Source organism: Gavia stellata, chromosome 20 (assembly GCF_030936135.1).
Source record: "Gavia stellata isolate bGavSte3 chromosome 20, bGavSte3.hap2, whole genome shotgun sequence".
Lineage (NCBI taxonomy): Eukaryota > Metazoa > Chordata > Aves > Gaviiformes > Gaviidae > Gavia > Gavia stellata.
Genome location: NC_082613.1, coordinates 16,282,910 through 16,306,444, shown reverse-complemented (window position 1 = coordinate 16,306,444; position 23,535 = coordinate 16,282,910). Strand labels below are relative to the sequence as shown.

The window sequence follows — 23,535 nt, the reverse complement described above, 5'->3', positions numbered from 1 at the left end:
CAGCAGAGTGACAGCATGGCCGCCTTACGGGGCCGGCCTTCCGGGGGAGAGGGCTGACAACGCCGGGCAGGCACAGATTCGCCACCTGTCCCCCTTCCGAACCAAACCCAGGCCAGGCCCGGGAGCCCTCGCTCCCTTCTGCATCCCCCGCCTCACAACACCGCTCCCCCACGGCGGCACAGCCCGCCAGCCGCGCGCCCCGCCCCGCCCCGCCCCACCCCGCGCAGCGGCGGCCGTGAGGCGAGGGCAGCGCGCGCACGCAGCAGCCCGCCCACCACCGCCACGCGGGGCTCCACCACTGCCACGCGGGACTCCGCCCCCTCCACGCCCGCGCGTGCGCAGTCGGCGGGGCGGAAGGGGCCGCGCGGGGCTGGCCGTGCCGCCGGAAGCGGCGCCGAGGATCCATGGCGGCGCTGGTGCGAGCCGTGGTGAGTGGCGGCGGCGGCCGGGGTCGCCTTCTCCGCCCCGGGAACGAGCGGCGTGTGCGGCCGGGCGCGTCCCCGCGGGGTTGTCCCAGCGCTCCCCCCTGTGGTGGCGGGGCTGTCTCGCACGGTCCCGCCAGTTCCCGCGGGCCGCCCTCTGTGCGGCTTGTCTACGGCGTGGCCTCTCGCCAGTCAGCGTCCACAAGGCAGAGGCCGTTCGGCGGTGTTTGTGAAGCCGTGGGGGTGGCTGCGGGGGCTTGCGGCGCCCGGCGGCTCTTCCCGCCTCCCCGTGGTCTCCTCCCCCGGCAGTGGTCTCTGGGGAAGGAGCGGGTCGAGCTTTTCCTTCAGAGTTTGTGTTTACAAAAGAATTATGCAGGGTTTTATTACTCCTGATTGGAGCTTGACAAATTTTTTTTTCCGCTTTGGGCAGAGTGTATGTTCCCTGTGGGGTGGGGATTGCCATTCTTAGAGATTCTCTTCTCACTTTAGAGGTGTTTGATAGCAAGGATAATACAAAGACTCCAATTTTTGTGTTAAGTGGAAGAGATTGGGTTCCTATGAATGAGAGTGGATTACTAATGACACAAGGCCTTTCTTCTTTCTCATGCATTTGTGTACTCTTTTTTTGCTTTCTATGAGCCTTTAAAGTCTTTGCAGCAGAGTACCACTTCTTGGCATATAGGCTAGAAAAGGGAAGTTTGTGCCTGGGTCTGATACTCTGTCACAACACAAATACAGGGATGGCCAGTGCTGCTAGGTGGAGGCAGATTCCTCAGGAAGATGAAAGGCCTTTAGTCAGAGGGCAGTACCCACTTAGGAAATTAATCCACTAAGTTCTTGGAACTGATGTCTCAGGGTGTGGTTTTTACAAGCAGGGTGAGTCCTGCCCTTTCAGCTGTCTAGCTGAAAGCAACTGAGAGCAAACCTGCCTGAGAGCAACTGAAACGCAGTCACTTGAGTTCCTGCTTCCTCCTCCCATTCCCACTCTTTCTCCTTGCTCATGTCTTTGCACTGTTGCCTACCGTTGCCTCCTCCAGCATTTTCCTTGGCCCCTGTGCTCCAAATGCTGGAGCAGCAGAACTGTGGCAACATAAAAATAGTTTCCTGCAGTTTTAATGCATTAAAAGAGGCGATCACTAGCAAAAAGGGGGGGGAAGCCAGGCAGGAGGGCAGCAAGGAGAGTGGTAGAGAAGCAGTGAGTCACCAGGTGGGTTTAGCTGTCTGTGGAGCTGTACGCCCCGGGGTGCGGTTTGCAATGAAAACCTACGTGCAGAAGGTGAAGGACTTGTCTCCTAGGCTTACCTGTCCCTGGGCAACTCCTCCTCTTCCAGGTGCTTCTGGCATTCATATGGCAAAATAAGCTGATTCAACTTTTCAGCCTGGCCAGAAAAAATTCTTTTAGGAGGGGAGGAGATGTAGTTGTTTGCCATTTTTGTGATCTGAAGTCCTTACTTTGTAATGAGAGAAGAACCTGAGCTGTCCTAAGTGGTGGGAGTACACAGTTGAGAGGCAGGGGACTTCTGATGGCAGCAACATGCTTCAGCTCAAACTTTGCAGACCCTTGGCATTTTCCAGCATCTGCTTTTGCATTAGAATTTAATAGTTGCCTAATCGTATGAAAATAAGTCTTCAAACTTTCAGTGTCTCTTCTTTGTACTGGAAATAAGAAAGGAAAAATTTTTTTTTCTTCAGTCTTTGAACCTTCTCAGGAGCTCACAGCGTATGATACAGTCTGGATTATTGTCCAAACATTCCGGCTCTGCTAGTTAATACTGTCCTTACGATAAAGCTGTTCTTTACCTAAGAAGAGATCTTGATGAATAGTTTGTCTGCTACCTAAGGCTTTCCTAATGGTTACCGGGAGGGTTTAGAAGACCATAGTGATATTCTTTCACCTGTATCTTGACAAGGCAGCTAGCTGCAGGAGGCACTTGCACTGTTTGCAGACTATTCCTGAGTAATCCTTTTCAGTTTATGCTTGCTACATTTTCCTTCAGCCAAATGGAGAAGTAAATGTAGCCCTTGTAATTTGAAAGGAAGGTTATATTCTGCAAACAGTGATGCTGGCTTAGGGAAGATTCCTTAGCTCATTGTGTTCCCTTTCTGTTGCTCTGCCGCTTTCTGCTGTTGTCTTTGTAGTTTATCACGTCTCATGTTTCAAATGTGTGTCTGCTTATTTTATGTTTTAATATGTCTCTGCCCAGTTTTGTTGCAGTAGTGCTTTTCAACAGCTATAAACCCCAGTATGTTCAAGCTCTAAGACATATCGCAACCTAGGCATGTTTTCCTTCTTATTACGAAGGAAAAGCCTCAAAAAAATTCTGTCAGATGCCTTGGAATCTTGTAGTAATTATTTACAAAAAATGGTGAATTTTCTTTCTCACTTAAGTGTTTGTTGAACTGTTTCTGTCAGAGCACTGGAATACCTCAAGAAGTACTTTGTGGTACTCAGTTGTACTGTTTTTTTGGATAGAAATGTATCATTTTCATAATTTTACTTGCTGGGTAGTGATGTTACAGAGAAAGAGCAGAAACTAAGTAGTCTCACTGCAGTAGAAGTGGGAAGGTGTAGTAGTAGTGAACACTAATCACATTTCTTATGGTAGTGCATCTCTCCCCCCACAGTTTATAAAACCCAAATCAATTCCCGTAATGGATTGAAAGTGCAGCTCTGCGGAGCTCATGAGGGACAGACGGAGGAGGCAATACGCTGCACATGAGGGACAGCAGTGACTCTGCAGGTACAGGGATCGGGGAACAGGAACTCAATTTAGTTTTGTGTCTGTTCCTCCTAATCTTTGGGCAGATCTGCTAGTCTCATAGTTGTCCTTTCACTGGGCACCACTAAGAAGAGTTTGACTACCCACTCCATCAGGTATTCATACAAATTGGTAAGATTTCCCTGGAGACTTCTTTTCTCAAAGCTAAACCTCTCCTCATGTGTTGGATGCTTCAATCTCTTAATCATCTTTGTGGCCAATTGAAAATGAAGCTATTTTTATTAGAAAGTGCAGGCAAAGAAAACCCCACCTCTTTTCCATGTTACCTGACATTTTCATTACAGAAAATAATTCACTGAAATTTATTGGGTCAATATACGCTTTTGAAATACTAAAATTCTTAGCTGTGCCTGAGTAAAGTAAAGCAAAGATGCATAAAAGATGAGAGTTGGATGAGGGCTTTTTAGAGATCACTCAAGTCAATTGAAGAATGCTTCTTAAGCATTTGAATGTATTGTGTAGATACAAAAATTGTGGTGTAGTTTTATGATGTAGACAGCCTGCCGTTTCCTTTGACTGATCTTGTTTCTGCCATCAAACTTGGGTTGCATGCTTGTACTGGAAGGCAAGATTTTTTTAAAATCAAAACTTACACTTCTGTCAAGCACAAGTTGGGAGTTTAATCTGAGGATTATTGTTGTATAAATGAATAAAACTTGTGGAAGCAGGAGGACAGTTAAACTGTTTCTGAGTATTAGGGTCCTTGTCTTCATTGCCGGTCTCTCTGTTGCAGAGCTGCCAGACTGGAGTAACTCAATGGATAGCAGCATGCAGTGGATTACTACAGACAACCGCAGTCCAAGGCCAGTGTAGACGGATGCTCTATGGTATTTTCCAGGTAGGATATCAGAGTATGTTGAGTGTGTAAAAATTGGGATAAGTTTAAATGAATAAGAAAAAGTCATGGTTTTTAAACAAAGACGCTTCCAAAAGTGATGTCTTCACTGTGTGTGTATTGTTGAAATATCAAGGAAACTTAAAAGCTTTCTGCTGCTAAAAGGGTGAGATCCCACTCTTTATTACACAGTTGTCTTCATTCCAACCGTGTAGTCTTTTACTGGATCCAAATGAACTGTTGTGAATAGATAAAATGCAGAAGTCCAAATGTAGGTGTCATTTTTCCAAAGCAGGTATTACAAGCTAGTCACGGTTGCAGGTGACTTCTAGCACTTATTTTATAGAATGTCTCCACTGCACAGTAGCCTTGGACTTTCTAGTACTGATGGTGTGTTAACCTAGCACAGCACAAGATTAAGTAGTGCTGTTTCAGTGGAAAGCACTGCTTTGCAGTTTTACTTCCAGATCTGTACTAGCATGCGTAGTGTGAGATTGTGTCTATCCATAGTAAATTAACTAGAACATCATGTAGTAGCAATTAATAATAAAGAGGAGAAAAATGTGTAGAAAATGGGAATAGATGCGGACTATCCGAGCAGAATGAGAGTATATCTTTTGGTGTTTGCTTTTTGCATATAATGAAACAAGAAGAGATGAAGCCTCTTCTTTGTCCTCCTGTATATTACAACTTGTATCATAGAGCCGTGACTTACGGAATTAGAAACTTACCTGTAAGCTCTTTGGCTTGGATGTCTTTTCTCAGATAAGACCTTCCAGTCCTGGGAAAATTGCCTGTGCTTTTGTGACACAACCATGCTATTAAAGCACCAGTCCGTATCAAGTAGCATACAATGTTGGGAGTAGAGAGGGAAATGAGCAGTTGTGAAGTTGATTGATCAAGTTTGGCTTGCTCTGAGCCACCAGCAGATTCAGTAGACTTCTGGGGATGACTGCTCTGAACAAACCAGCATATTTACTTTGTTTGAATTTATTTATAAACAAGTTACTACTAATCTGGGTGTGCTGGGAGGCTGTGATAGGTGTTCTTTTCAGTGTGCAGCTTCTTACCTGGAGATCCCACCCACTCTTACTTGATAGTTTTCTTTATTGTGCAGTAGCTCTGTACTACAAATCATGTGCTGTGAAGTTATAGTGGTTGTAGTGATAGCTTTTACCCTGTAATTTGTTTTGCTCAAGTCCTGGCCAGAAAGACAATTGAATGGACTATAAAGTTGTCGATAAAAATTGCATAAACTGTGTTTCTCTGCAAGGCCAGGAGAAAGGATTATTCTTTATTAAGAGACAAAGCCCATAATTAGCAGTAGTGTGCAAGAAAGTCAAAGCAAATAGCCTGTGGTTTTTGAGTGGAGTGTTCCGCCAGTCCATTCCATCAGTACATTTACAAAACACGAGAAAATGTGCAGTGCGGAGCTTTAAGCATGGACACCCATTTTGTTTGTAACAGTTATAATAATAAATTTGTGCTTTTTGTGATACAAAGTTTTTCAGGATTAGACTGAATGTAATTGACTTGGAAGCATACTAAGGGTAATTGGTATAAAGTTAAGTGTTTACTAGTCAATGATACCGTCATTCTTTTCTTTTTCCTTATATTTTCTTTTTCCTTATATTTTCTTTTTCCTTATATTTTCTTTTTCCTTATATTTTCTTTTTCCTTATATTTTCTTTTTCCTTATATTTTCACTAGAGACGCAAGGCTGGCCAGTGCCAACTGTCTAAATCCTGTGGTGGATTGATTCAAGCCAATGGAGCCATTACACAGCAAACCAGGTCGTTTTACAATTCAAATAAGGTTAGAAGGGTTTGATGTTTTTATTGTCGGAGGGCACATTGTGCTGGGGATTTTACAGATACAGGTAACAAAACACTTTTTAGAACATGTAGGAGATGATTCAACTTTTATATAAATGTTTTAGTATAGTGTGAACGATGGGTGCAATGATTTGAGGAGTGCTCTCTGTTCCTTTCCAGAAAAAGAAATGCTACTGTAGGGAGGTGCAGTTGCAGTTGGGTTATTTGGGGTGAAGGTTCCAATGATAAGCCTGAGGGCTTCTTTCCAATGAGGAAAGAAACTAAGCTAAGCTAATTATTGTGTAATAATTTAGTTACTGTTCATCTGTACTATTATGTTAATTTGTGGTCTCTGCATCTCTTGCATTTATTGTCTTTTGTCTTGGAATAGAAGTTTTCTGGAGCATGAATCATCTCCATAAGATTAGTTTAGCACTTAATCCAAGGGAGTCAGCATCTCTCAACTAATAAATATCCTGATCCTGCTCTTGTTAATGCAATGTGAAGAAAATGGCAAAACAGAATGTGTGCATGAGAAATGAGAGGACAGAAGGAAAAAGAAAATTAGGGATTGATGGGTAAAACTTGCATATAAGCAACAATCCCAGTTTGCTATCTGCCTAATTGTGTATTTTGATGATGTAGAGTTAGAGGTAAATACTAAGAAGTATTTTAAATTGGTTATTTTGGCATGGATAGGCAAAATAAAGGAAAACAAGGAGATGTGTGGAAGGAAAGAACCCCTGGCTGCTGTTTGCATCTAGTTTTTAACTAGAGGTTTTTCTTTTTCTGGTCAATTTTTCAGTGTTTTTCAGCTGGTGAGGTAAACCAAACATTTTGCAGACAAAGAGATTGAAGGATACAAAATGGCTTGCACAATTTACCATGGCCAGAGCTAAGAACAGAATCCAGGCTCTCAAACATGGTCCATACCCCTAGTCCTTACGCCTGCCTGCACCGCCCCTCTTCTACCTGCACAGGCATCATTTGCAGAGCAGATCTGGGAGAGCAGTGGCTGACAAGATGGTAGATCTAACAAGCCAGGAGTGGCATGAAGATCTTCAAGGCAGGGGTCAGAGACTGGCATTTGATGTATTGGAAAGGGCTAGGGGAGGGGTACGAAGGTTGAAAGATGAATTGGGAAACTTCCAGGTTATAATAGCCTTGTTGTAAGAAGCCAGGCAGTATTTAAGACCAGAGAGGAAGCAGTTTATAACAGTGTAGGTAGCGTTTAAGGTAGGTTTATGGACTGCAATCTCATTACTTTGAATAGGGAAATACTACTCATCTTTAAAATGTGAACTTGACTACACACTCCAGGTGGGAAAGTGGTTTAGAATTGATGGGGAGCTCCAGTTGTTTCAGCTTTATATTTGGTGTCAAAACTAAGAGGATTGTTTGCTTTGAGCACTGAATTTCAGGTATTGAGCAGGAAAGGCAGCCTGAGGTGGGCTTATGTCCCTTTCAGTGTCCTGATGAGCTTGTTTTGAGTGAGTTATAAAACATATTTTTGAAGTTTTCTCTCTGTGTTTTCTAGCTCTGATTTGTATGTACACTTATAGGACTGTTTAATTGCATTTGGCTGCAGCCCTAGCATCGGCAGGATGAGCTGCATACCTTTATCCATAGGTTGACCAAAACTCTCACTGCTTAAATCCCCTCTCCATCTCCTGAGCTAGTCCAGGCAGACTTGCAGGAGAACGAAGCAAGAATCATGGCGTTTCTTAGAAAAAGACTGTTTTCCAGTCAATCATTTTTTTGATGATGAGCTAACAACAGTTGAATCGAAATAATTTTTGTTTTTAACTTAACTTCCTCTGCATAATGAAAAATCCATACTGAGGGAGACTTCATAATGCATTTGTAGATAAGAGGCATGTAGTAAAATTAATCTGCCTAGATTCACTAGGGGTTCAGTATGATTTTAATTCCTGTGGAGGAGATGAAAGTTGATTTAGTGAGTTTGGTGTGGCAGTGCTTATGGGAACACAAGTTCTGCATTGGGCATTTTCTATCACTGCCTGGCTGGAGGGGGGCTTATGGAGTTACGATGTAAGGTTAGGTGTTATTTTTAGTGTAGAGGAGAAGAGTATAGCATAGGATAGTCTTGAAGAGAAAGTACTAAAAATTGGTTTAAATATTCACGTACATGTCAGCAGACTCACTGGGTCCATCACATGCGGCAGAGGATGGGAAAGTGCCTTTGCAGATGCTTTTGTTCTGGATGGTAATAGGGGTCTTGGTGAACAGGTTTAATGGCCAACATTCAAAGCAAGGATCTGAGTATCAAAGGAGGTCCTGGACAGTGTTACGCTGTCTTACTAGGTGACTGATAGATACTAAAATGGCACTGAGCACGTTTCTTCCTATTTACCTGAATACTAGACATGATGGGGTTCAAGACGTTAATAGCCATCTCTGGATAGTACACAAGTTCAAAGCATTTTATCTCGAATGCTAAAGCTTGTGTGTGGATATACGTAGGGATTATGTCTCAAAGCTACAATTTTTGTCACCTTTACAGTTAGTTTTTAATAAAGTATAGCAACTTGTGCAGGATATGTGTCTGTATTTTAATATGTATTTATTTCTCATTCATGCCATTTCAAAAATTACTGTACTAGTGCTAGGAAACCTATAGAGAATACAGCCAGGATGATCAGAAATGTGAAAAGCCTTTGGTATGAGAAGAGGCTATTTTAGGACCCTTCTAAACTAAGGAGAGATGACTGATGGGCATATGTATGATAGTGGCCTATAAAAGTCATAAAAGATACTGGAAAAGGGAGTAGGCAATGGTTGTTTCTGGCTTCTTATAGGAAAATTGGGAGAGTCCAATGAAATGGCAAGGTTGGATTTACAACTGCACAAGGGAATTTTTTTTACATAACTGAAGTGTGAAACTCATGTACCACAAGTCTGTGTGTTATAGAGGTTAAATAGTTTCAAACACTGGGGTGCTGAAGGTGCTTCCAGTTGTAGCTGCCAGAAATGAATGTATGGATGACATTTTCTAGTGCAGGAATGACTGTCAAAAGCTGGGCAGGTACACACCAGGAAGCTGCAGTGTGTGTGCCATATTGCTCTGCCTTTGGGTCTCGTCCAAGTATCTGCTACTGGTCCTTGTTGGAGATGGCATCCTGGTCTAAGTGTTTGTTCTGGCCATGTTTGGCCATCCTTACGTGGCTAAATTGCTTCCCTACTAAGAAAATTCTTTTCTTGGTACGTTCATGTCTTAGGAGGAAGTGTTCAGGGTAAAATTCCAGCAACTTAAAGCCATTTAACATTTCTTTGGTCAGGGAACTTTATAATGGTTCTCAGCTGTATTCCTCAAGTATATGTAGGAGATTCACATGCATTAGATTTTGATTAGATGGGTTAAAAGTAGAGTAATTTGTTGATAACAAAATGTTTATACTGCATACTTAATTCAGTAGAAATTGTCTGCTGGAGTACAAATGGTAATTACTGATGGCTGATAGCTACTGCTAGGATGCTTAGAGGCAGAACGCCACGAAGATTTCTTACCAGTCCAATGGTGTTTAAGGTGTGTAGTTAATCTGGAAGAGAACATTTATCTTCATGTTTGCAGACACTGTAAATCATTGAGGAATAAAGACTTTCCTGATCTAGATTTTGTGCAAGTACCATTTAGATTAACTGTAAGGGGAATAACCATCTGGGGGAGCTTTTCAGTAAGAACGGTGGGTTCATGTAGCTTCATTAGTTTTAAGATGGGGCTGATTGGTTTATATAATGTATAATTACTCTAGAATATGATATGCCTGTGAGAGTAAGAGAGGGAGTGTGAAAGGTTAGCTTTATTTACTCTGTTTCTGTGATTTCTTTGCTCATTTTATCTGCAAAAGATCTAAGCCCAAGTAAAGGCACACATCTAGAAAGAATGTGGGAATCTAGCATGGGAGCTGTATTTTGGAAAGCAGGTTTCTGTACAAACTATTTGAGTCTGAGCTTCCAATGGGATGCTTTTATCAAAACTGTTAAGCAGTGTTTGCATTCATAAACAGAAGAATGTCACATAGGAAAAACAGTGTAATATTTTGCAGAGAAGACCTAAATATGTCTTTGTTTTTTTCAACAAAGTAAACAATCTAAAATTCTCTATTAAACTTGTAGCTTTTCTAACTAAAATGGTTCGTCAGATTTAATTGCTAAGACTGAAATATGTGATATTTCAATTTTACAGCATCTTTCTGCAAAAGATTCCTTGCAGCCATCTGAAGAGAAAGTGGGTGCTTTCACAAGGATAATAGAAGCAATGGGTTTCACAGGACCACTGAAGTACAGCAGATGGGTAAAACATTCATTTAATAATTCTTTTGGTTGTTTGATACTTTCAGAGTTCTAAAAAGCAAACAAAAAACCCCCACTTTTTTCTTACGATAGGAGCAGTACTTAATGGAAAAGTTCTAATTATTACCCATGTAAATTCCTGTTTTGTGATGTGAGAAATAATAATCTATAGCTTGAACCTCCCTTGATCTATGCATTGCCATCATTGACATAAGTAGGCATATTGTATTTAGTTTAGAGAGTCCTAAGCCTTCTTGAATTTCTTCAGATATCTTATTTTTCACTTCATTTGTGCACCAAAGAACGCAATAACAGCCTTACTGTCTAAGTCAAACACACGCATATACCATCATCTTCTCTCTAATAATGACCAATTGCAGTTATCTAGAAAGAATTTAATTACAGGAAAAGCATATTATGATACTTGTCTCATGTGTTTCTCCATCCCACAACAGTTGTCTGTTTCAGGACTTCCTCCATGAAACTCGGGATTTTTCTGTAATGTCTATTGATGGATTTTTCTTCCATAAATCTGTCCAGTTGTACTTTGAACTGTTGTAAGTTTATAGCATCCATAGCATTCAATATCAGGGATTTCCATAGCTTGAGTACCCACTGGGGAAAGAAGTACAGTTGTTTTCAGTTTATGCCTTTTACTTTTGTACTGAAAAAAAAACGGTGATTATTCTTTCCTTGGAGTGTTCACATTCTCCCTTCCACTGATGATTTTATAGGCTCATATATTTTATAATATCTTAGTCTTTCTCTGGACCAAGGAGGCTTAGCCTAACTTGTTTCTGTTATTGAGACTCTTTCATGTTTTGATTTTTGTTGCCCTCTCTGAACCGCTTTGAACGTTCTGTATTTCTGTGACAGGAGGGTCTCCCAAACGGACAGTAGTGAGATATGCTATGATTGCTGTTTGAGTCACTGTTCAGCAGTAGCTGACTAGGGCAGAGTCACAAATAGGTCCTCTTCTTTCACATTTTTTAAGTAGTCCTTTCATAAAGCAGTTGTTATTGACTAAATGAGAGCAGTTCTGTAAGAGACACCTTCAGTTCTTTCTGCAGAAGGAAAAAGACAGAGATGAAATTCATAATTTCTTTGTTCTGAACTAGAATACAGTACAGAGGAGAGGGAAGGGCAGCTTGAAGGAAGAGCTAAGCCCAACTGTGCAGGAATTAAAACCTATAAGGTGCTTTGAATATCTGCAAGGCAGAGTGGACCTCCGAGACTGATCTGAAACTGTTGCTGATTGCATCTCGCTCCTCAGAAAGAAAATACAAAGAAAAAACAACTGACACTTAAGGGGATTATGTATTTTGGTTAAAATCGGTTGCTTTTAATCAGGTGATGCTAAACCTCATGAGACAGTAGTTTCTCTCCCACGTGCTTGTATACATATTGTTGTAATAAAGGTTCTTGTTAGCTCTAAGTGTTGATTCAGAGTTCTCCTTAATTGCTACTCTTTACTGCCTGCTTTTGGCTAGCGAACTTGGGTTTGGAGAGAGTTATTTTGTGGTTAGGGCCCAAGAGACCCGAGTTCATTTTTGGCCTTGCCAGTGCTCTCTATGAGATCTTAGGGAAGTTTCTTAATATTTCTCTGCTTTTTTCCATTTTCTTCTCCCTTCCCCCACATCTCTTTTACACCCTAAAACTTCCATGATTAAATGTCACCAGTTTCTCCTGTGTTACCTGCCTTATTTAAGGACTGGATTGCATGGACTGTTCTTTACAATATGTTTTTAATGTCTAGTAATGCCTGGTCTGGGGCAATGGCTTTCGCCGGGGAGATCTCTACTCCCAGGCCAGGCAGCATTTCCTTTAAAAAGGAAACCTTCAGAACTCCAGTAAGCAGTGTAAATTATTTTACTGCAAGAAGTTTAGATGTATACTTGATTTTTGACAGAAGCCTGAGATTACTGAATAAGAAAAATCATGGCTACTGTGTTCACAGCAGAAGATCAGTTGCAACTTCCTTATTTTTCTTTTTGTTGGAGGAGGCACAAATAATTACTTTGGTAATTTGAATTGTCATTTGACAGGCATAGTGCTCATCTCTGTAGTATAGTGAGCACTGAGATGATCCCTAGTATTTGTCACTAAAAATTTAAAAAAAAAAACCAAACCAAAAAAACCCAGAACAACCCAAACTCAATGCTGCTTCCTGGCTTAGGTAGGGGAGTGGGCTCTGGAGTTCTCCAATTTTTATATTTTTCTCCCCTTGATGTTAGTAAATAGGAATGGCTGACAGCACTTTAAGATCTTTGCTATCAGTTATTGTGCTCTTTGAAGCTTCAGCACATGTATCTTTGTTTTAGATGATGCACTGAAGGTGTTTCTGGTGCAATGGCAGGCCAAGAACAAAATCAGAAGCGCCAAAGCACCTGAGTATACCTCATGTCATTCATCGTTTGGGATTCCTTTCTCACTTGTGAAGCTTAGTTGGTCAATTTTCATTTTTGTAGGAAAAGATATTTTTTGGCTGTCTGGTATGTCACTTCTTTAATATTTAAAACTTAAATTATACAAAACACTTTGAGTGATACACATCAATTAAAGTTATTGGAGGAAACCAGGAATTGTGAATTGGGACCTTTGGAGTCTCTGTAAGGAAAGCCATTTCATTTATTTTTCTGTAATGACAGTATTATATTAAACTAAATTTGGAAGGGTGTTCAAGAATCTATTTAATCATTTTTTTGCCTCAAGGCAAGATTGATTATACATGTGTCATTCCTGGGAGATGTAATAGTTTAATACGCTCCTGAAAATCTCAAGTGATTGTGATTCTCAAAAGAAGTCTTTTCAGAAATTGATGGTGTATGTGTTAACAAAAACAGTAGTGTTCACTAGCTCTCATGATGAATACTTTAAGTATTGTCTTTTCTTTTTCTTTAGAAAATTAAGGTAGCAGCTTTGCGCATGTACACATGCTGTGTGGAGAAAACTGACTACGAGGAATTTTTTAACAGTAAGTAATGGACTTGATGGTATTTGGACTACTGCCTTGGTGAGAGAATTTCTGATGAAAATTCATTAGATATATTTATGCCAATAAATATTAACAGCAAGAAGACTTGTCAGACCCTAACAGTGCATGGTCATCTAGAAGCTGACTATACTACAGCATTCCCTTAAGCTCTGAAGTGGCAAGGATTCAAGGGCAGACTCCGGAGTCTGGGATTGTTACATTTTGCCCGCTGCAATGGAGAACAAGAACAAGGGTGGGATAGATAAAACGCAGAATATCCTGGACTTTGAAAGATACTGCCATTTTTATTACTGGGGGTGGGATAAATGAAGAATCCAGATACCTCTTGCCTTTTTACTGTGGTCAGATGGTCTCTGTGTCCTACCCTGTTCCATGACCAGTTGTGAGATGGTGCAGTGTAACTGGGGTGCAGGTATGAGAACCATCCCCATCCACTGAGACACAATTTTTTTTATGATACAGGGTCAGTTAGATCACAGGGTCCTATCTGTCTCTCTTCGTCATGGCTGGGGCAGGTTTGGCTAGAACTTAGAGACTTTCTATGTTTTACTGACCATGACAGCATTAAACCAGGACACATCTCTTGAACGGGTAGAGAGTATGACTAGAACAGAGACACAAGTCCCTCCTTTAAGTATATAGGAATTAAATTGGCTTGTATTGGGGTGGCTTTTCCATGTTGCACACAGTTTTTTAGCTATTAGCTAAAAAAATCTGTTTCTGCTTTTATTAGTATCAAATCTGGCTGGTGAATGGGAAAGATGTGTTTTTGACCTTCTATGTCAGTGTGATTTATCTGGTAGTAAACCCATTGCTTGGATCTGGCCTGTCACCTTGATTCCTGAGCCCCCAAATGCTTTCTTATGGCTTTACAATGCACCAGCATGGGTTGGGGCTGCTGCTGCCTCTTGAGAGATCAGCTGAAGGGACATCTTTGTGTGTTCATCTAGTGCAGAGGTTATTGGCGGTGCTTTGGTACACGGTGTTGCTGCTGTAAGATTTTCCAACGGTTTTCAGAAGGTTTTCCAAAACTGTGATGTGGTTTCAGCGGTTGCAGGAGTGAGAGAACTCTGTGAGCAGTAGGTTTCATCATTAGTGATCAAAAAATTAGAACCTCATTTTTCCTGTGCACACACCTCTCCCCAGCTGTGTGCCCTCTCAGGCTTTCTCAGATAAGTTCTCTTCTGTTTGTCATATTTGCCTCTCAAATAGAGGCTTTGGTATTTTTAACTGGTGTTTCACTATTTCTGCTTAACAGGTTAATTGTACAAAGATATATAAATGCTGCCCTAGATTAAAATTTAAGGGAATTTCAAAACATGTCTGTGAAAAAGATACTGGCACAGATTTTCAGGCTCAATACTGAGTAAAATGACTTCAGTTGTGTTCTTGATATTGTCTTACTGTTTTAAAGAGAAAATTCCCAGCGCTCCCCCTCACTTCAAACATATCCCAGACAGCAGGCAGCCTTTCCTTCAAGTTTCACCATTTTCTCCAGAATGTCCTCATTGCTCCTTTTGTCTTTTTGCTCTGTAGTACAAGTTGTAGCGGGTCCATCTCTGAATTTACACCTAGGGAAACCTATGTTTGCATTGACTTGAGACTGTTGTTACGTAAGAAACAAGACAGTTTCTTTTTGCTGAGATTGACAGAGTGCGTGATGCACCCGTTGGTGTTATAAGAACACCTGTGGTGTTGGGGTCTATGGTTGTGGTTCCAAAGAAATCATTGCTTTCATATAAAAAGAGATATAAGAAGTTTCTGTTACTTTTATCTACTTACAGCTGCAGCTGTTTGCAGGATTAGCTCTAAAATTTAACAGGCATGTGATCCATGTTTAAAATGTAGTTCCCCTAAAATACAGACTGTGTAGGGTGGGCAGGAACCTTTTAAATTGATTTTGCCAATTAAGAAGCTTTAGGCTGTGGTTCCATGGGCAGCTGAGTTGAAGTAGTAGCCAAAGGGAAAAGGCTCCCTTCTCCGTCTTCCTCTGCCTGTGTTCTGGACTGGACAATTATCATGTGCCGTAGTGAACTGTTTAAGTCACTGAAAGAAAACAGTCCAGTTTTTTACTGACTTACTGTCTTGCTGTGTTAGCGAATTAAAGTGGCACATGGAAGGGTCTAATGGACAGCAGCTGTGGCATAAAGTAGGTGGTGAGAAGTATATGATTAAGAGAGGGGAACTTGGCATGAAGCAAGATACCCAACTTGCAGTTCAGTTCACCATGTCTTCATCAAACTAGGTCCATCAGGAGCTGTTTTTTTCTGTTCTGAATTGCTCCTTTTTTGAATAGAGGTGGGCATCGCTTAAGATAGGACTGCAGCTCACTCCCAAAAGAGCAGCCTGGGAGACTAGTAGGAACAGGAAGCAACTAACTCTTAACTCGTTCCCTTGGTGATGCAGCAAGCACAGATGTGCCTGAGACTATGCTGATGTGGGTGCTGCACACCCACATGATGAATTGCACTGCTTAGGAACCCTAAGAGTGCTGTATGGGACCCAGCTCAGGTTTGCCTGAGCCAAAGCTGACTGTATGTAGACCTAGTGGTGTATTTATGCTTTGCTGCCCCCAGCACTTCTGGCTCTAGTTGCATGGTGTTGAGATATCCAAGTGAACTGCACAGAGTCAGCTCTGGTCTCTGGAGAGCTTATTAGCTTTTTCTCTGCTGTTTGTGAGGGTTGTTAACCTACTGAGCTGGCCTTGGAAACCGTACATCTATGCTTGTGTAAAACCATTTGTGGGCTCATTAACCCTGTGTGTTCAGAACCAGTTCTTCATAGAGCCTTCTTCAGTGTTTCTGGACGTGCTTTTGTGATGTGGTTATGTTGTGGCATGAAGAAAAATCACAATGTGACCTTATGGAACTTGGATTGGTATGTGGATTTTGTCACGTAGTTCTGACAGAGGTGACATGGAGTGTAAAGACTGGATAGTATGCTGTTGAGGACTAGGACAATGGTAGCATTTTAGTTCTTACAGACTATCTTGCTATCTCAGTGCATTTCTGCTGGTACCTGGTGAGATTTCTGAGACTTTCTGTTACACAGTATGACATGTGAACTGTGCTTCTCTGTATTATGCCTTAGAACAGCAGTTCCCAAAATATGGACTGTGGATATGCAAGTCATGAGGCTGCTGTAGTATATAAAGGAGGTGTTTTAATTGAGACTCTCTAGTATTATACTGCAGTTAATTTCATTATACCTGCCATTCTGTCATCTCTTTGTTTTGTGATCATCCATGGACAAAACTTTGGGAACTCTGCTTTAGAACCTACATCCCATATGTCTGTACTGTGCTGCTTATATGGAAAGTGGAGCTGTTTTAGGACTTCAGCTGTTTCTTGCTTAAGGGAGAACAGAGAAGTAATAGAGGGAATAGCAAGATTACTGGGGCCAGGCTTTCTGTGCACAAAGCTTGCAGAGCTTGGGTAGTTCTAACAAAATGAAGGAGGTTGCCACCTGTGAGGAGAGTGTTTCATGGCTAACCTTGTGCTTGAAAGGTCAAAAGAGCTTTTAGGATCAGGTGGGTGATACTGAGAGCTGAGATGAAGTTTGTCTGATGAACACGTAGGGTTACCTTGAATTCATCTTGAACTGTTAATACTGTTAATTGCTCCACTGTCATGCAGCTGCAGTAGTAAAGAGCTGGCCCTATCAAAACAACCTTTCACATGGCTCCCAGTGGGGCAACCAACCAGCTCGAAGGGGCTGGAGTTTACCTACAGGACTCTGGATTCTTCTGTCTCCTTTAGCCCATCAGGTGCCGTATAGGCACTTGCTGCTATCTGTCATGCTCAGGGGAATGCTGACATAGTGCACCTCTTTTTTTGCAGGATGTGGGGATACTACCCCATTGTGTCCTTTCTAAAATTGTGGTAGTGGCAGAGGTGATCTGTCATGAAAGAAAGTCCACATTCAAGTTTTGCATCCCTTACCTGATGAATTTTAAGTGCAGAATATGACTGGAGGAAGAGGTATGTCCTCATAATCCTGAGCGTTCATGTCTCCTATCATATGCAGACATGTGAACAGGATGTGTTCTGTGGGCAGAATAGATTTATTCCCCAGCCGATAATAATCACAGTAATTTCATAGGTAGCTTTACCATCAGACATTTTTTCTACATCTAACTGCATTCTGGAGGGAATAATTTTTTGTTTAATTATAGGATGGCTCTTTCTCCCCAGTTAGTTTCCCAGAATAAGGTGTTCCAAAACCTCAAATTTTAGAATTGCATTCTTTTTAAAAAAGCTGATATCTGAGGGCAAGCTTGTTGCTTTAAAGGAACCATCCCTCCTTTAAATTTAAGATGCAGACAGTCCTAATATAGAAGTTAAAAAATGAATTATAAAAATAGAAGTACAACAGTTGGAAAGTTAGAGAAAAAATTCTTCCCTCCTGGGTATTGAATAGGTCTTTAAAAACTTTCCGTATTTCCAGTAGTAGAGGTGTGAGCTTTGCTTTCCACTGAAGAGTGATTTCTGTGGTGGGAGGCTGACGCATGGTAACTTCTACTTCAGAAACCTCTGTCTGTTGAACTAAGTGTTTTACTCTGAATCTTGCCTGTGGAACCTTCATTTAATGAAATGGTTTGATTAATGCAAGCATTGTGTACTCTTGCCCTGGTTAGAGATGCCTTGGCATGCCTTTAGGTCAAAGTAGTCATTTCTAGGCACATGAACTATTTCTAATAGGAATGAGAGAGCCAAAAGGGGAGAAGGGTGAGGGAAACTTGTGTTTAATCTCCAGACGTAGACTGTTAGTGTCTTTATACTGGCTTAAAGGTGGCATAGGTGATGTATGGGTACTGACACTGAAGCTTGGCACCTCCTAGGCACTGATGGAGTCATCTTTCTGAGGAGGAAGGAATAGTGATGATTTGCTTGGTTCTTCTGGTGGTTGCCTGACCATAGCTGGCATATAAAAAGAAAAAGGCTGTGAAAAGTATTGCTTTGTGATACTGGTGAATCTCCTTGATAATACTCGAGAGCCAAGAAGTATAGGAGTCAGGAAGGAATATATTCAACACAGAAAAGATAAGGTTGACTTCCTTGGGGCACATCTGACTGGAGAGTCCATTTCTGAATACTCTCTGGCCTTCTTACAGCTGGGTTGGAACAGTCCAGAAGACAAGACTAAGTGCTGGGTAGGCCAAGGTGACTGTGTCAGATCTTTCTCATTAGGTACTCTTAAAAACGTCTTCAGGAAACAGATGTAGAGGTGACTTCCTAGGAGGAAGGTTTAAGATTGACAGGAACTGAAGGACTTAATGTGCACATGACCCATAGGTCCATGCTTTTCAAGCATGAGGAAGAGGAATATGGTTTCTGTGCCACATAGCCTACATCTCCAACCTCACATCCTAACGGCACGTGCAGACCCGTGGTGTGAACATGCGTATGGACAAACCATCTCTGGGAAACCCTGTGGCTATCTGTGTAGAGCTAAATCTGGAAACAGAAATTGTTTCTGTGATTGGTTGGTGGTTTTAATCCTAATGTAGAATGGCTAGAGGCAAGGTACGCTCAGAGTGCTGTGGGTTGTGCAGCCGTGTAGTAAATCAGAACAGTGGAGACGGAGCAAAGACCCAGCTAGCACAGTATTCTGTCCCTGGCAGGAGGCAACAGCATGTGTTAAAGGCAGAGTGTAAGAACGGAGCAAAGCATCCATTGGTACTTCCCTGTTATTCTCTACTGCTTTGGGATATCCTGAGCTAGAAGCCACATGTTTGTCTGATTGTCCATTTTGGAATTTCTTTCCCCCCTGTAAATGTTATCTAAGTGGGTTTTACACACATGAAATCTTTCGGAATCTACAGTGTCCTGTGGCTGCATGTTCTAGAGTTTAAGCACAAGTGTGACAGTAAATGATTTTTGCTTCTGGTATGTATGTACTGTTTAGGACAGAAATTAAATTAGTAAAATGTATTTAGATTTTGGTGTAGTGAATTTCTGTTAGGCGCAAAATGTGATGAAATTCATATTAATATTTAGTTTTGGTTCTGTGTTTTTTTCCCCCCCCCTCCCATCAAGGGTGCCAAATGCCTGATACTTTGAATTCATGGTTTCTAGTAGCCCAGCTTCATGTCTGGTAAGTGAAAAGTAAAATAATAATATAACTATTTTTAGGAAACAGTGATATGTACCTTAATGTGAGGAAAAAGTAGACTCCATGGTTATTGATAGTAGTGGTTATATTTAATTTACTAATTACTGAATTTTAGCAGTCTTCTACTAAAGAACAAAAAGTCCTATAGAGAAGCTAACATCTTTTACGTCTAAATTCCTCAGCAGTGGAATGATCTTTGCCATGAGTTTTCTAAAAGCCTTGCTCAGCCTATGTGGAAAAATCTTACCTGGGTGTTTTAGGAAAAGTTTAAATTTATGTAAGAGTGGTTTAAATTGGGAGAATTTGTGGTGATTGAAGTTGCTGCTCGTCAGAAGCATTTAACAAATTACAGCATTGGCATTTATTCTTGCACCTCTGAAACGTACATGCCGATTGGTGAATGCCAGCTTGGCTACGTGTAAAAATATTTAACACCTTAAACATTAAGGTTTTTCCTTTTTTCATTTGTGAAAATAGTAGCCAAAAAAATCAGGTTTTCATCTAGCATTACATACTTGTAAAGGTCAGAGGGATGCACAAGGGAGTACAGTAATTTTTGTTAAGTGCCAGATCTTTCAGGAAGCTGAAGTCCATAGACACGTTCAGCTATCCAAAGGCTGAAAGGAAGTTTGTACTGAAATAGCTGCACTTAAGCATAGGCCCCTTATTTCCTTGCCTCCTTTTTTTCCCCCTTCCCTCCTTTTAATTTCCCGTCTCCTCAATATATTGAAAGATGCTCATTTCACTAAAGAATGAATAAATTAGCAGAACCATTGAAATTATAATCAGTTAATGAAATCACTGGAATCAAGTAAGGAAGACCCTTGAGATATGCAGTTTATTTGTTTCTTACTGTTCCCTGTGGAAAAAAGGCTTAAAAAATTGATAAGCTAATCATTCATACTGATATTTGGAAAACTTCTGCATAAATATTCAAAACCAAACTGTTTGTAAGTATCTGGGGAAAAAACAAAGAGGGGTAACATGAATCTGCAAAGAATACACTTTTTTTTCACATCATCTTGATTTCACATTGACAGGAAAATGTACCCTGTGGTACACAGCATCAAATTCAAGATACATAATCTTCTTTCATGATAGGCATAAAAATAAACAAGGGTTCTATGATAGAGATGAAACTAGTGTGGGATAGACACAAAGATTTTCTAAGATCAAAGCTACATTGAGAAGGCCAAGAGTTGCTACACTTTGAGCCAGTGATGTTAAGGAGACATTTAATGAGGGAAATTGAAATAGTCTTTATGTTTAAGATGTGGTGGACATGTTGACAGCAATATACTACACAAGCAGAAAGGAACCAAATTCCTCTACTTCGTATGACAACAGTGAAAATTCGAGTGTAGAGGTTAGCACTAATGGTTAATTTTTCCGAGGTTTTTGTGCCTGGCTCCTCCATGTTCCTGGCAGCTTGACTTAAAGAGTGCTTTCATTCTGGACCACAAATGAGAGATCCATTTTGATAATCCAGGATACAGAGAAGCCCATGATAGGCCTCCTCACTACCTGGGTCACTGGGGAGTGCTGCAGGCTTTGCTTGTGATTAGCTCAGTGACCAGGATCCTGCCATGACACAATGTTGCTTTCACGGTCAGATTCATTGCTGTGTTCTCTGTGATTCTCTTTCTTTAATCAGTTTGACCTCAGTAAGGTGGGAGCAGAACATTATGGATTCTGCTAGCTCTGGCAAGGTCAAGAACATCCTACCCCTGTCTTGAAGGCTCCAATACCTCTGTCTTTCCTGCTGGACCTTTTGCCTCAGAGGCTAGAAACCTTCCTGATCTGGTGGCCAACAACCTGGCCATGTAGATTCTGATCACCATCTGTTAAATCGTTCCTGTTCCCACTTACAATGTAGTCTAGATCACTTTCTGGTGTACTTACTTCTTCCTCCTTCTTCAGAGTTTTAGTTTCAACTGATTTAGAGTGAATTCTGGAGCTGGAGAAGATGAGAATTTTTCTCAATTTGGTAAACACTGCTTCCTTTCTTGCTGTTGTCATTGGCCATCATGTTCTAGTCAACTGTGTTTCTGTGCTTTCTGCATCCTACCTTTTATAGGTGCTTGTCAGAGCATACGTTCTTGTGTTACAGATTCTGGGTGGGTGCTCTGAATCTCTGGCTCTTATTTCTTCTTGTCTGTGAATAGAGTTTTCCTACTTACCTCCAGTCAGAAAGGGGAGAAATTCAGGCTCTTGCGTTTAGCCTCTGCTTTTGCTAACTTTTTTCAAGATAATGTTCCTTTAGATATGTTCCATTGCCTTCCAATGCAGTGCTAAAATTATACTTTAGAAAATCAACCTATCAATATTCTTTCCTGAATGTCATGTTTTTATAGGCTGTTTCTGTTACTTCACACCTTTGATGTCAGGAGGAGTCTATGTTTAGAAGTCCAGACCTTTTGGAAAATCTCAAGCTATTCATCTCCACTGCTGGGTTTGCCTTTTCCCATGCAGTGGCAATCTAAATGGAGTATTGGCTGTGGCCAGAGCTGTTTTGAAACTGCCAGAGAGATGACTTTGGTGACTGTACTAAGCAATGTCTCAGTGCAGGATGTATCATGTAGATACCTAGAGCTCCCTTCATATTTTTCACCAACCAAGTATGGTGACATCTCTAAAATATTTAACATCAAAATAGAGTGGTGCTACAATTCCTGTTCTGACAGACTGAAAGATCTGTTGCAAGAATTCATCTCAGCATTGTTTCTCATAAGGAAATCTGCACTTGAGAAAGTGTTCATTCTGAGAGAGTCCAGAGGAGAACAAGAACCACCAAGTATGTAGAAAACAGTTCCTGCAGGAAAAGATTTCTCAGATTTGCGTAGAGAAGACTGAGCATGCCATACCATTTTGAAATGTGCTGCTTCAGAAGAAAGGGAATAAACTCTGTGTTTTGTGGTAGAGAGGGCAGGGAGAAAGGGGTTTAAATTACATAAGAAGAGTCTTGCTCGAGAGAGGTTTTAAGAACAAGTTTATCTGGAATGTCTTAGGCATTTAGTTGATCCTGCCTTAACATAAGGGAATGGGCTACATGGCCTAAGCAAAGGCACCAGGGGAGAGGAAGACTGCACAGCCAGGCTCGGTTCTGTTAGCTTGTGCCCCAGCAAAGACCTGTACATGGCTGTAAATACAGTAGTTGGTGAACTTGCTAGGCTGGGGCACAGGATAACATGCAGACCTCATTAGGAAGAGTTCAGAATTCTGCTCATTGCCATTATTCATAGAAGTGTATGTAACAACATATGGCTGATGACAAAGTTGATTCGGGAGTTTCCTTTTCCTGTCCCCCAAGTTGCTGGTCATTCGCGAATGGGTTAAACAGAATAAAGCTTTCCAAAATTGCTGCTGATACTTGTGTCGTTAAGCTAGAGTAATTTCTCTGAACAAGCATAATATAGCCCCAGAAATAGTTGCTCTGGAGCAACTGAGGAAGCAGGAATGAGTGGCCGGGTGCAGGGGATAGCAGGAAGCTCTGAGGGGACTTTGCCCTTAGAAGTACAGTGCATCATCACACCTTGATTGCATGGCACTGAGCCACCTCACAACAGTCAACAGTGTGGTGTCGACTACCACTTCTGGTGTTTCAGCCATTCCGTTGGCACTACGGAAATACTGACAGAAGCAGTTGTAGCTGAGGTTGTTGTGGGAAACTGCTACATCTCATCTAAGATAAGTCGAGTTACAGATGCTCCTGTTCCTTTTCAGGCATCCTTTCATATAGTTTTCTTCTAACATAATCTCTCTGCATAACTTAAATACAGCATGAATTATCCAACCAGCCAATGTCAGGTAGACAGCTTTGTAAAGATAGTTTGGAATAATTCTGCTTTCATGGTTTGACGAAGATGAGTCAGTATTTGACTAAACTACAGAACAGATTCTGTAGTGAAATGAAAAAATGTTTCACACTGTGTTGATCTAGTTAGAAGGTTTACAGTCTTTAAAGAGGCTGTGTCTTTTAAACCTCAGATGGCAGGTGTAGTAACAAACTACCAAATTTTCAAATAAACTGCAAAATTCCATGATCTCACTTGTGGTGCTGCAGAACAGCTCTGTGACAGCACTATGCATCCAAACACAGAGCCGCCTTTTAGGCTTCGTGGGTAGCAGGTTTTACTCTGAGCACCACTCCAGTCCTGCTCATCAGTGACCAACTGTTTGCTGTTGGTCTGTGCACTGCTCTCTCCTCCTGCTTCACCACCACTGAAGGAAGACTGGATAGGAACCAGCATTTATGCTCGGG

At 41.3% G+C, this 23,535-nt stretch overlaps 1 protein-coding gene across 2 annotated transcripts in view; it reads left to right on the top strand.

The window, feature by feature from the left end:
- The first annotated feature begins 400 nt into the window (after nt 1–400).
- The window catches only part of LOC104251318 (ubiquinol-cytochrome-c reductase complex assembly factor 1), a 51,011-nt gene continuing 27,876 nt past the window's right edge, over nt 401–23,535 (top strand). For both annotated transcript variants that reach the window (XM_059827236.1, XM_059827235.1), the window contains exons 1-6: nt 401–428; nt 3,936–4,040; nt 5,748–5,852; nt 10,059–10,166; nt 13,067–13,139; nt 19,199–19,256. In XM_059827236.1, the coding sequence (XP_059683219.1) occupies nt 405–428; nt 3,936–4,040; nt 5,748–5,852; nt 10,059–10,166; nt 13,067–13,139; nt 19,199–19,256 (473 nt within the window). In that variant the 5' untranslated portion in view covers nt 401–404. The remainder of the gene's footprint in view (nt 429–3,935; nt 4,041–5,747; nt 5,853–10,058; nt 10,167–13,066; nt 13,140–19,198; nt 19,257–23,535) is intronic.